This window comes from Cucurbita moschata, unplaced genomic scaffold, assembly GCF_002738365.1.
Source record: "Cucurbita moschata cultivar Rifu unplaced genomic scaffold, Cmos_1.0 Cmo_Scf00063, whole genome shotgun sequence".
Taxonomy (NCBI): domain Eukaryota; kingdom Viridiplantae; phylum Streptophyta; class Magnoliopsida; order Cucurbitales; family Cucurbitaceae; genus Cucurbita; species Cucurbita moschata.
Genome location: NW_019268579.1, coordinates 565,697 through 578,652, shown reverse-complemented (window position 1 = coordinate 578,652; position 12,956 = coordinate 565,697). Strand labels below are relative to the sequence as shown.

At 34.2% G+C, this 12,956-nt stretch overlaps 2 protein-coding genes across 6 annotated transcripts in view; one reads left to right on the top strand and one right to left on the bottom strand.

Moving 5' to 3' along the window:
• Positions 1-6,775: 6,775 nt before the first annotated feature.
• LOC111437361 lies at positions 6,776-12,477 on the top strand. Of its 5 annotated transcripts, XM_023075287.1 has the most exons (7): positions 6,776-7,541; positions 7,638-7,809; positions 8,628-8,704; positions 8,852-10,247; positions 10,338-10,696; positions 11,264-11,414; positions 11,569-12,477. In XM_023075287.1, exons 2-7 carry the CDS (start codon positions 7,671-7,673, stop codon positions 12,291-12,293), a joined length of 2,847 nt encoding a protein of 948 aa, XP_022931055.1. In that variant the 5' UTR covers positions 6,776-7,541; positions 7,638-7,670; the 3' UTR covers positions 12,294-12,477. The 5 variants fall into 5 exon arrangements, with proteins under 5 accessions (XP_022931055.1, XP_022931054.1, XP_022931052.1 ...); XM_023075286.1 differs by having other exon boundaries at positions 7,649-7,809; positions 8,852-10,696; XM_023075284.1 differs by having other exon boundaries at positions 8,852-10,696.
• Positions 12,478-12,686: 209 nt separating this feature from the next.
• Positions 12,687-12,956, bottom strand: part of LOC111437473 (tetraspanin-20-like) — a 3,185-nt gene continuing 2,915 nt past the window's right edge. The window contains exon 7 of the mRNA XM_023075469.1: positions 12,687-12,955. The gene's annotated coding sequence lies outside the window, so the exon portion shown is untranslated. The remainder of the gene's footprint in view (position 12,956) is intronic.

Sequence of the window (12,956 nt, the reverse complement as noted above, 5' to 3'; positions counted from 1 at the left end):
TTAGGCTGAAGATATAGATGGTCTCATTGTCTTAATATATCACTCGTCGGCATTGGCTTAGGTGGTGAGATTGTCAATCCTCTTAGTATGTCAAGAGGTCTCGTTGTCTTAATACGTCACTCGTTTTAATTTATTGAGACTTAGATGCGTGAAATCGTCAATCTTCTCAATTTTGACGTACTAGTATCTTATCATTCAATTTTATTGCCGACTTAGGCGTCAATTTTCTTGAAGATACAGAAGATCACAACACGACTCGTCGTAGTCATTCACCTTCTCGTTTTTGACATATCATAATAAATTGTAACCCGATACGACCCGTCATGGTTGAATCTTCACGGTTGTTTCGTAGAAGGTATAATAAAGTGATGGATCATGAAAAAGATAAATGATATAAGAAAGCTTCATCTGAACATAGGAATTCATAATGTTTTCCCATAATCTTGAAAATGACAGAGTGTCAATCTGAGACAGAACCAAAAAATGAAAATAAAATGAAGTAATGTGTAAGAATGGGATCGGCCACATGTGATAAAGATGGAATTTATGACCCATATATTCTGACAGACAAACTCAAAACCCCTTCAGGCAGCCTCTAATCTGGCATGTTTGGTTGTCAGCCTGTTCTTTTGTTTTCTTCTTGTCCAAATTCTGACACAATTCCTTCACTTGAAAATAATAATAATAATAATAATAATAACAACAATAATTTATTTATTTATTCCATCAGTTTTCCACTGTTCAGCCTCCATCATTGCAGGAAAAAACAGCAATTTTAATATTATATTGCCATGTCTTTAAGGCTGTGTTTTTTATGTTTCTATCCTTCGTTGAAAATGGCGGCCATCTTTTAATTATTCTTACTGTTTGGTTGTTGTGTTGTGTTATGGAATTTTATTAATATTTTATTTTATTAGACTAAGTTTTTTAATTCCCCATATTTTAAATAATAAACTATTGTTTTATTGTTCATGTCAACCTTGAAATGTGATAATTAATCTCATTCTGACAGAAAAACATTCATTGTGATATGTTTAGTAGATGTTCTTCCCTTGTTGTTCATCCATGGCTTTTTTTAAGTCAACTTCTTTTGTTTGGATTCGAAATAAATGGATGTATTTGGTTTTCTAAGCTTGTTTTGAAAGGTACGTTCAGTTCGAAAGTAAGTTTTGTTCATCTGATTATGGTTTAACTAGTTAAAATATATGTTTTCGACAACAAGGTCAAAAATTTAATTCTGACCCATATGTTGTGAAATAATTTTTTAAAAAAAAAGTAAAATTGTAACGACCCATGCCTAAGATTTAGAATTCGAATTTGGCATCTGATGACTTCGACATTCCCTACGACATGATCACGTTACTTGCTCTTCGTTTCTAAAAGTGAAGACTATCCCTACAAATTAACAAAAATGTTTCCAACATGTTTTGTTCTTACTCACATACATTATTGGAAGATTCTCACTAGATCACCGATATAAAAAATTACTCAAAATAAACCACATTTAACTCTGACATTGTGACCATGTGTCGTGAGTATATATGTATTGAGGCTTGCAACGCTTAAAAATTGATAGGCCTTTGCATGATTGGGCTTGGGCATTACAACGCATAAAAGTGATCTCCCTCAACCCTAAACCAATTGGACTAGAGCCCATCTATTTTCCAGGTTTGGGCCCCCAATTTCATTTGCGGATAAAAGCCAGCCCACTAGTTTTTTCTGGAAGTTATTATGTAATGGGGGTATTTTCGTAAAATGACATGGGCCACTATATAAAGAAGAAATGGAGCGGAGAGTTACAAAATTTGCGCGCGCAAGTTTAATATTCTTGAAATCGCTCTGAGCTGAGAGGTATGATGGTACTAGGGTTCGTAGTTATCGGTGGCTCACGATGTTGTAAGCAAACAGAGGTACGTTTCGGTGATTTCGTTTTGTAAAACCTTATTGTTTCTTTGATCAACTGTCGCGTTTGTTAGGTTAACTAAATCATAATTACTTCAAGATTTTTATCGGTCGAAGATGAAACCAATCGTTTATTGAACTAATGATCGTTTGATTGAACTAACCGTTTATCAAGTTATTATCGTGATTGCTCGGTCTCAAAAAATCCTAATTACTTGACGATTTTGACTAGTCGAAGAGGAAACCAAATCGTTCGTTAATCTTCACGATTTTGATTAGTTGAGTAGGAAATCAAATCGTTAATTGAACTAAGGATCGTGATCGGCCAGTCTCGTAATATCCGGAGTATCAATTGTTTTTTGTCCATCGATCAGATAGATTAGGTGTTTTAGTGGATCGATTTGATTCATATGTCCATTAGCTCTTATCTTATGCACGGTCCGACGATTAACAGAAGTTCTCTAAATACTTTGTATTTCAGATTTTGTACGAGTTGCTGCCGTCTTCTTTTTTCCTTGTTTTCTTAATTCTGAAGACGATTTCGTGTAAGCGGCGGTTTAATTTGATGCTTGAACTGAGTCTCTACCTGAACAAGAGTTAGCGGTATGTATGTTTACTACTTTTACCTCGTTATACTTTTATAACCTTTTATTAAGATCAACTTGTGAATCATCGATTCAACGAATTTATTCTTCTCTGAATTTAATACTTCCTAATTTCTTTCATTTTTAAGTATGTAGTTAGTAATATTTTTTATTTAATGAATACCATGCCTTGTTAAATAATACATTCAATAATCAAGTTGCTTCCGCCTAAGAACATTGTGATCTAAATTTGGAATTTTTGTCATTTACATATTGTTGAATGCAATTAGGACTGTTCTGGTTGTAGTTTTCTCTAAATATGTTATACAAAATAATTTTCCTAAAACGAGTTGTTTTTCTTCGAGCATGCCAGTTTTCTTATTAGTCTTATCACTTTTCTTAGGAGATTATTTTCTGTAGTTTGATATGTTACTGTTTCTTAGTAGTCTTCTTTTCTTGTACGTTTAGGTTATTCTTTAATATTTTCCCATCATTGTAGAGTTATCATTAGTTGCACTCTATGCAATGTACTCCGTTTAGTTTATATATTACGATATTTTTGGAATCATAGGTTTTGCTAAAGATACCACCCATACTAGTTGAAAAAACAGTAAAATTATGGATCGAAATGAGTAAAAGTTATTTAGCAGCCATCTTTGGATTATTACTCTTCTACTTCTATGCTTCTAGATTAAGCTTCTATGAATAGTTTGTGCTGATGAACTTGGTTAGTTTGTTCTATTAGGAAACTAGAAACGAATGGAACTTTAATTAGACGAAACAAAGTTCAAAAGACTGACAAGAAATTAATTCAAAGCCGAGGGGATTAATACATCAAAGTACTTCTGAAACAATAGGCAAAGCTGGTATTTATATAACTAACAACTCGTGTGATTTTTTTAAAAGAAAGTTGGTCACCCAAAATTCGATAAAAAAACTACCTGGGTTTTATTTGGTTTGGCCAGTCAGGTTTTTAGGTTTTATAGACTCCGTTTGTTTTTCTATTATCTTTTTTCTAAAATAAGTATTTTATTTTTTCCAAGGGATTTCGTATGACTAGTATTAAAAATATTTAACTTTTATAATGGAGGTTAGGGATGGGTGATGACTTGAGCTTTATATATTGATATAACATGGGGATAAGTAATTTTCTTTTTAAAAAATAGTTATAAAAAAAATAAGACAACCTAAAAATAGAGAGTTAGATTGAGTTGGATTGTAAACTCTATTTATAGAGATGCCTATGGGGCCAGATGGGACGGGGATGAGTAAACATTTGGGTTTTATAATGGATGTTAGGGATTGGTGATGACTTGAGCTTTATATATTGATATAACATGGGGATAAGTAATTTTCTTTTTAAAAAATAGTTATAAAAAAAAGAAGACGACCAACCTAAAAATAGAGAGTTAGATTGAGTTAGATTGTAAACTCTATTTATAGAGATGTCTATGGGGCTAGATGGGGATACATGTCCATGAAGTTTTGAAAAATCCAAACCGAGTATTCGGGTATCAAATTTGGTTTATTTTATGTTGCTTCCTATCATTTGGGTCTTCATCCTGCCACTTATTTTATTGGTAATTTTTGCAAAATTTTCATTTATTTTTGTTGGGTTATTAGGGAGAATTAGTGGAGATGGGGTTTCCTTGTGAAACATTTTCTCATTTATTGGTTAGTCTAGCAACTTGTTAGTCTTAGCTCACTTAGAAAATGAGAATAAAGCTTAGAACCTCGATCTAAAAAGACTTGCATGTACCCTTAATTTCTTCAATTTATCATGTGAGAGAAAATAGGAGTGTGAGAGAGAGTTAGGATCTGAAACACTGAGACCATTAAAATGGACCACACGCAAAAGAAAAAACAGAAAAGAGGGTGTCTCGAGAGAGAGGAGCGGTTCCCAAGTCGGTAATGGCGAGATGAGGGTGAGGCGAGATAGGCCCCCATTATGTAGGTCGCTCACCTCCCATATGCAACTGACTCGTCCTTTTCACTCTCTTCTCACGCTTTCCCTTTCTTGCCACCCAACGCATATATGTGAACCTATGATTTTGCTTTCCGCATAAATTTCATAACTGTTGACGTTAACGTTGAACGGGTTATGATATTATAATTTAAATCAAAATATTAAATAATATTCAAATTTAATCCTCACTCTTCATGATGTTAAAAACAGGAAAGAAAATGACACTTAAGGTCCCTAATTCTTTAGAAAACTAACCATTTAATCTCTTAAAATTTATTTGGCAACACTTTTGTTCATGTACTTTCAAATTTATTTATTAAAGACTATTATGTCTATGAACTAAAAAAAGAGTCAAAACACAAGTACTAGTTCATTGAAGGTGTATTAAAGACTACTTAAAGTTCAATGATTTGGTGGCATAATGTTAAAAGCTTTGTTTAATGATATTATTATTTTGCCAACTTAAACATAATTTAGTGAATTGAGATATTATATCCTTGATCAAGATAAGTTCTATATTGGGTAATTTTATACATTAATGTTTGAAAATAAGTAGATATAAAACAACCCATAAAATACAACCCATTATAATATTGAGCATAAATGATTAATATATCCAACTATTTGGTTTGGCTTTCTTAAATTCATATTAGGAAAAAGAAGGTTAATTTAAGCATGTCTTTAACTCGTTGAGACATTGTAATGACATATAAATAGTTGCAAGCTTGAATTTGTACTCTATAAATATGGTTGAATTTTAAAAAATTAATTATTTTTAAAATTAGTCTAGATCATTAAATTAATAATACTGGCAAATATTAATAATATATATATATATTGTCAATAGGCATTCAAACAAACATTCTCAAACAAGGTGGGGTTGGTCACTTCTTGTTTTGTTTCCAATTATATTATTATACAGTAGTTGTTACAATATATAGTTCTGAAATGAAATGGGCAGTGGGCACCCAAAAGAAGAGGGGTCCCTTTGTTTTCCATGTGCACCTAGTTTACTCTAGCGGCATAGCTTAAAGATTTTGTTGCCATTTTTTCATTACTTTTTTTTGGTTAATTTCAACCAATCACCACTTAATTTAACTTTTGTTCACCTTTAATTTTGCCAATCACATCATGCTTCTCCTACTTTTATTTATTTATTTGTTTTTCATTTCTATCCGTAATCAACGTGAATGTTCGTTGTTCCTATGATAAACGACTAAATGCTTTCATTCTTTTAAAAACGTCAAATATATCTACAAACGTGCAATCATTAGAAGTCTTTCACCTTTATCTTTTGATTGCTCACTTATGCCGTAATTTTGTAGATCTCTTAGTTAAAAACTCTTTAGTTAAAAAAAAAAAAAAACATAGCTAACTATGGTACTTTTAAAATTGTTAATTCATCTACTGAGATTGTATGCAAAAATGTATAAACATGGTGGTCCATTAGTGAGCTATCAAGTTGTTTTAAAAATAAAAATAAAAAGAGAGATCAATCCATGTGGATGTTGATGGAACCACAATATTCTTTCTTTTATACCCATTAAAAGGATTGTATTGGATTATTGTTATTCGCAATATTCTTTACTTTTGTTTCCCGTTGAATCTTAAAAATACATATAGAAACTAAGCTTTTAGTAACTAAAAAAAAAAAAAAAAAAATCCATCATACAAATAATAAAAACAAAACTAAAAATCATACCATGTCAATTTCTCTAAGAGACTAAAAAATTAATTTTAAAAATTATATAGAGAATTTAAACATTTAAAAAATTAATTTTTTTTTCAGAGCTGGTTAGCCACGTGGGAGAGTGTTGTAATTTTGATGGATCACACAGTCCACATATTATTTTTTTTATAAAAATTTTCTATTCAGGACAGATCAATATTACTCATGTCTCCTTCACACCGCTCATTATTGCACACAACACGCACATATTTATATTTAAATAAATAATATATATTAAATAATCATGAGGTTTACCACGGTAACTAAATATTTACCCTGTTCCCACTCCACCAAAGTTAATTTTATTTTTTTATTTTTGTTTGTTTAATAAAAATATAAATATTGAACCACTTTTGAAAACGTAAAAACAATTATTTAAAACGGACTTTTGCATACAACGGTTCATAATTGCATTATAGGATAGGTTTCCTTGGTTTTACCCCCAGAAAGGTAAATACAGTAAAACGAAGAGGGGTATTTTAGAGATTTCAACTTCGTTATTGTTTTGTTAATACTTTTCTCCGTAATCGAACGTTACGATTAAGTTAGAATTGATAATTAATTCAAGTCCGTCACAGGTCGGTGGAGGGTAAAGAGTCTACTCTCACAGACTTCTTTCTCTCTCTACAAGCTCTCTGCGAAGAAATATTTTTTCTCTCTACACTCTAACAGTTGCAACTTCTAACGGCGGAGCTTCGTTGGATGTCATGGTGGTTGTCACCGGAATATCACTTTCCGGCCGTAATTGCTTCATTTTCAGTTTGATTACTCTCAATTTCTAGGTCACAATGTACCTTCTCGTTCGAAGTGTCAGAATCTTGATTCTTTTACGTAGAAAAGATGTGTGAAAATTGGCTCCATTTGGAGCTGTGTACTTCATTTTTCTTTTGCTTTTTCGACGATCTCGCTCTTTCAAACCGCTTTCTCCAATTTTTCTTTGTCTTTCTTCGCTGCTAATTGAATCTGACTTCACTCTCACTCTCTCTCTTTCTTACCTTTTTCTTTCTCGGGAAACTTTTGAAGATAGATTCTTCCCTTTTTATCTCTTTCTTTCTCTTGTCGTTGCTTAGACCGATTTTGAATCTGTAAAAAGTTGCTTTATCTGCTTTTGGTTCACCTGTTAGGGATTCGTTTTTTTAATTTTAATTATCTTTTAAGTTTTTTTCTTTTGGAATGTCTATCTTGTGGTTACCAGTCAAATTCAATGTAGGTCCCTTTAGACTCTGATTTTTGTTCTGACCTGTTTTGCTCCTTGAAATCTCCATCCACCATGGAATTCCTTAGCTGTTTACCTCATTGAAGGTGATCTTAACCTAACTATTGTTGGTTCACTTCTCAGAAACAGATCCATAATATTCAGGTTGGGATTCTGCAACTCATATCCTATTTTTTATGCAATAAAATTTTCTTGTTCTTCAACTTAGGTGTTCTGTTTCTTTTTCACTGAAAGCTTCAGCATCATTGCAGCCAAGGGGTTGAAGGTATTGAGATGAATGGGATTCAGAGAAGAAATGTTGGTAATAATGAAAAGCCCTTCCCTGGTTGTTTGGGAAGAATGGTGAACCTCTTCGATCTGAGTACCGGTGTTTCTAGGAACAAACTTCTTACTGATGCACCACATCGTGAAGGTAACCTCTGGATAATACCACATTTTTTTGAACTTATCTTAGTTTACTTAGTTAAAATGTCATTATTATTTGATTCTTCCTGGAATTTAGTGGGTTATTTTCTTAGAGTAAGTCAAGTCTAATTTCCAATGAATCTCTCATCTCGTCTATCTCCCTTTCCCCCTCAATTTTCAAGTGTCTCAAGATGAGGTCAAAGTCCACCATGATTCAAGCACAACGTAGAATAGAGAAGAAGTCTTTTTATTTATTTTTTATTTTTTATTTTTTTATAGTTTGGATTTGATGGGGGAACAAAAAATTGATGAGTTCCTAGGTGAGTTTGACTTATTATCAGTTGAAACAATCGGCAACCTTGATTCACATGGTTGGGCTATTAGTCTTACTGTCTGTTTGGAGCCGTAAGTATCAGTAGCCTGTAGAGAGAAAGAAGAGAGATGGTGTATGAAGGGAGGAGGAAGTGAAAAGGTTTTGGCTTTCTTTAATTGAAACCATAATTATAAAATAAAAATATTAACCACCTGGCTCATCTTTTCACTTAGGACCTGTGGACTAATCTTATTCTTTCTATTAATAGATTCATCCTAAACTAATTTTTTCTTCAGAGGACATTGACCATTTTGTGGAAATTCTTGTTTACTTTTTCTTGATTATTCATTTCTTTGTTTCAATTGAACTGCTTTTTAATGAACTTTATGCTTCTGTGTGGGACCCACATGTATACATGCTTCCTCTGGTGCTTATATTTCCGTTGTGCTCATTCTTTTTGTTATCTTTCTTTTGATTGTAAATGGGATGACAGAGATGTGGCTACTTGGCAGGTTCTACTCTCTCAAGAAATCAGGCGGATGTGGGAAGGATGTTTAATCAATTCACCAATCAAACTGAAGATAATCTGGTAAATGTTGTGCTCCACTAATCCTTATAAAAATTTAATTGTCCAATCTATTCATAAAGAGCTGGAGGTCGATGTCGATTTTTTCTGGTTTAGTTATGCTATTCTAACTCATTGTCTTGATATTTTGCATTTGTGTGGATTGATCAGACAGTGCCTGAATTGCTTAAAGCATCGAATAAGAGAGCAAATGAAACATCTGTGAAGATGCTCATTGATCAAGAGATGTCTGAAATGGTGTCTACAAAAAATCCACCCAATGTAGTTGCAAAGCTTATGGGCCTTGAAACTCTCCCTCATCAGCTTCCTGATTCATCTGTTCAAAGAAACAGTATAAGAAGTTATCCAAAGAGTAAAGCTGCGAACTATGGAATGTCATTAGGATGTAGGGAACAAAGTGGCTTCTTGGAAGAGGGAATGAAATGTGAAGTCAATGAATGTTCAACTCAGAAAGAATATAAAGATGTTTATGAAATATGGCAGCAATCTCCACAGACAAATTATATCAGAGAAAGAGAGACAAAGAAGGGAGTGGAAAGTGAAATTGTGACAGATAGAAAGATGGCTCTTGTTCGCCAGAAGTTTGTGGAAGCAAAACGTCTGGCCACCAGTGAGAAACTGCGCCAATCCAAAGAATTTCAAGATGCACTAGAAGTTTTAAGTTCCAATAAGGATTTATTTGTCAAGTTTCTGCAGGAGCCAAACTCATTGTTCACTCAGCATCTGAAAGAGCTCCAGTCCATCCCTCCATCTCCTGAGACAAAGCGAATCACTGTTCTTAGACCTTCAAAGGTTTTTAGGGATGAAAGATTCAGTGATTTCGAGAAAAAAAACTATAGACAGTTAAGGCTACCAGCTCAGAGGACATCAGCTCTTTTAGACAAAAGTGATCCAAGATTTTCCCCTACTCCAACTATTAATAGGACTAATGAATATGCTGTAGCTGCTCAACCAACAAGAATAGTGGTTTTGAAGCCTAGTCCTGGGAGGAATCATGATGTTAAGGCCATGGTCTCATCACCTGGCTCATTGCCTAGAGTGGTGCAAGAGGAAAGTTTTCATGAGGGATTTGAAGATGATGATGTGAAGGAATCAAGAAAATTTGCAAGGAATATTACTCAGAAAATGTGTGACAATCTTTCGGGTCATCGAAGGGATGAAACTTTGCTTTCTTCTGTGTTTTCTAATGGCTATACTGGTGATGAAAGTTCGTTTGAAAAATCAGAGAATGACTATGCAGTAGAAACTCTGAGTGATTTGGAAGTCATGTCTTTCTCTTCGCACCATTCTTGGGAATATGTTAATAGATATAGTAGCCCATTTTCGTCATCCTCCTTCAGCCGAATATCATGCTCTCCAGAGTCATCAGTGTGCAGAGAAGCCAAGAAGCGACTGTCAGAAAGATGGGCCATGATGACGTCACGTGGGAACTATCAAGAGCAAAGGCACGTACGGAGACACTCAAATACATTGGGCGAGATGCTTGCACTGTCAGATGCAAAGAAATCAATAATAACTGATAATGAAGTTAATGGACACAAAACAGGTGAGTTAGAGCCCTATTTTAATAGTGATGAAAATATTGAATGTCTGGATGGTTCTCCTACAACACTTGTAAGGTCGAAATCTGTCCCAGGATCTTCTGCGTTGATTGGCGGGCTTAATCTTGAAGCATCAGATCTTGTGATCGGAAAAACTGATGATCCGAAGTTGCTAGCAAAGCCAAAGGGTGTCAAGTCATCATTTAACGAGAAAGTCTCAAGTTTATTTTTCTCGAGGAATAAAAAAATGAGTAAAGAAAAACGTGGTGGGTCTCAAACAAAAGATGAATCCCAATCTTCCAGTGTCGACACACCCTCATCCCTATCTTTCGTTCATCATTCGAGAGGTTTGAGTAATGCTGCATCTCATTCTAATGATGGTGAAGGGTGCTCATCAGGCACTTCTCTACATTCAGCCAATAAGGTTGCAAGAGGAGGTGCAGTTCATCATGAGGTATATCTTTCCTTCTATGGTTGTAATAGTTGCATGCTAATCTATTTGATGCTATCGCTGCACCTATCCATTATGCATTAAACATAATCATATAAATGTAGGGTTTTTCTCTTTTAATGTGTATTCTTCCTTATAATTGCGATTAGATATGTAACTATTTGTTTGTATGGAATTTTAAGAATTAGCTGGATAAAAAAAATATTGTAACAAGTTCTTTCGCCGAGTGTTAATCTTCAAACCTCATTCACATATCATAGGCGAGCATTTCTTACATTTTGGCTTAAGTCGTGTGGAAATTAGTTTTCTGCAAGGAAAATAGGATTGTGTTGGAAGCTGCTTTGCTGAGAACAACAGATTGCAATGATTGATGATATTTTTTCCTATTAAATTTTGTATGCTTTTACATACATGGGGAGTTGGAGTTGACATTAGGTGCTCGACAGAATAAATTGAATGCAATTGTCTCGTGTCTTCTTCAGTAGTTCCATGAATGTTTTTCTTTTTCAAATAAATTGAACCATTTGATTGTGATTAGTTATTGACAGTGTCATTTGTTATGATTTGCAGGCGGGTTTGTCTATGAAAAGACCTTTCACGATTGGAAACGCCGTTGAAAATCAAGAGCAGCCGAGTCCAATATCCGTTCTGGAACCACCATTTTCTGAAGATGATTATACACATCTAGAGTTGTCCAGCTATATAAAGCCAGGAAATCATGGTAACTATACCCGTCCACCTATGCACAAATTAAAAAAAAAAAAAAAAACAAGAAACAAGGAAAATGCACACACATGGTGAATGCATAGGCTGTACAGATTGTTTTGACTTATCTATATCGAACTGCATCTCATTTAAACCTTTAACTGGAACAGAGTTCTGTACGCCATTCAAGAATAGTCTCATTGACAAATCGCCACCCATAGAATCAGTTGCTCGGAGTATATTCTGGGGTGATTCTTATTCAGATTCGTTTGCTTCCTATGCACTCAAATCTTCACCAGTTTCCACTTGTTTGGAGGAAGAACAAAACTGGCATTGCCTCGTGGAAGCCCTTCTTACAATGTCTGATCTCAGTAGTGAAGTACAACAATGTGGCTTTTTGTTTACAAGATGGCATTCACTTGTAAATCCACTAGATCCATCTCTAAGAGACAAATATGCAAATCTAAGCAACAAAGAGCCAATGCTCGAGGCCAAGCGAAGGCAGGTACGATCAAATAGGAAGCTTGTATTTGACTGTGTGAATGCTGCCTTGATTGATATAACAAGTCAGGAACTCGACCACAGACGAAGTGCGGAAACATCTAGCAGAGCCCATGACAGCAGTTTCACTGAGGGCACACCACTAACATTATTGGACTGTGTTATGGGTAAACTGAAGGACTGGGTTTGTGGTGAATCTAGATGTGTTACCGGAGAAATTGGTGACAGCAACAGCCTGGTAGTGGAAAGAGTAGTCAGAAAAGAGGTTGGGGGAAAATTTTGGGATGATCATCTTACGATGGAAATGGATAATTTGGGGAAGGAAGTAGAAAGGAGATTGCTGGAAGAGCTTTTGGAAGAGGCTGTAGTTCAATTGACAGGTAAGTGTGATTAAAATTTGCTATTCTGTTTTGTTTTAGATTAATTCATTATCTCCCACCTTCGTCTCTGACATTCAATAAATGATGGTCCTGTGATTTAATTTGTGTATGTCCAGATAAGTCTGCCTACTTACCTCTGATATTCATTTTGTGAAAAATATATGGCGTATAAATAGAAGTGAAATCTCTCTATTTTGATTTCTTAGCTTTTGTTTTTGATTCATGCAAAGTTCTTAAAAGTATTAGACTAGATTAGAAAAAAAGAACGAAAATATTGTTACGATTGCTTTGACAATTAAATGCAGTAAGGTTAAGCAGTTATTTTGTAAGATTAGTCGAAAAATAGATTCAAATTGTGATGATTTTACAAGTAAGAACTAAATGTAGAATGTATAAGAGCTCACACATTTGGTTAAACATCATATCAAATTTAGAAGAGTAGAATGGAAAAATAGAACTTATTCAAATTCCTCAACTTGATGATATACACACCAGAACCTTCCGTTCTTTCACAAAGCTGATTGCAATCTATCCTATCAGACCAACCCAAATCAAAGCACACAATATAGCAGAACAGAAACTTACACACACCAATGACTGGTTTGAGTTTCTCTGACCTGCTCGAGGAAGACTTTCTGTTTCGATTGCTTCTGTTTTTTTTTTTTTTTTTTTTTTTA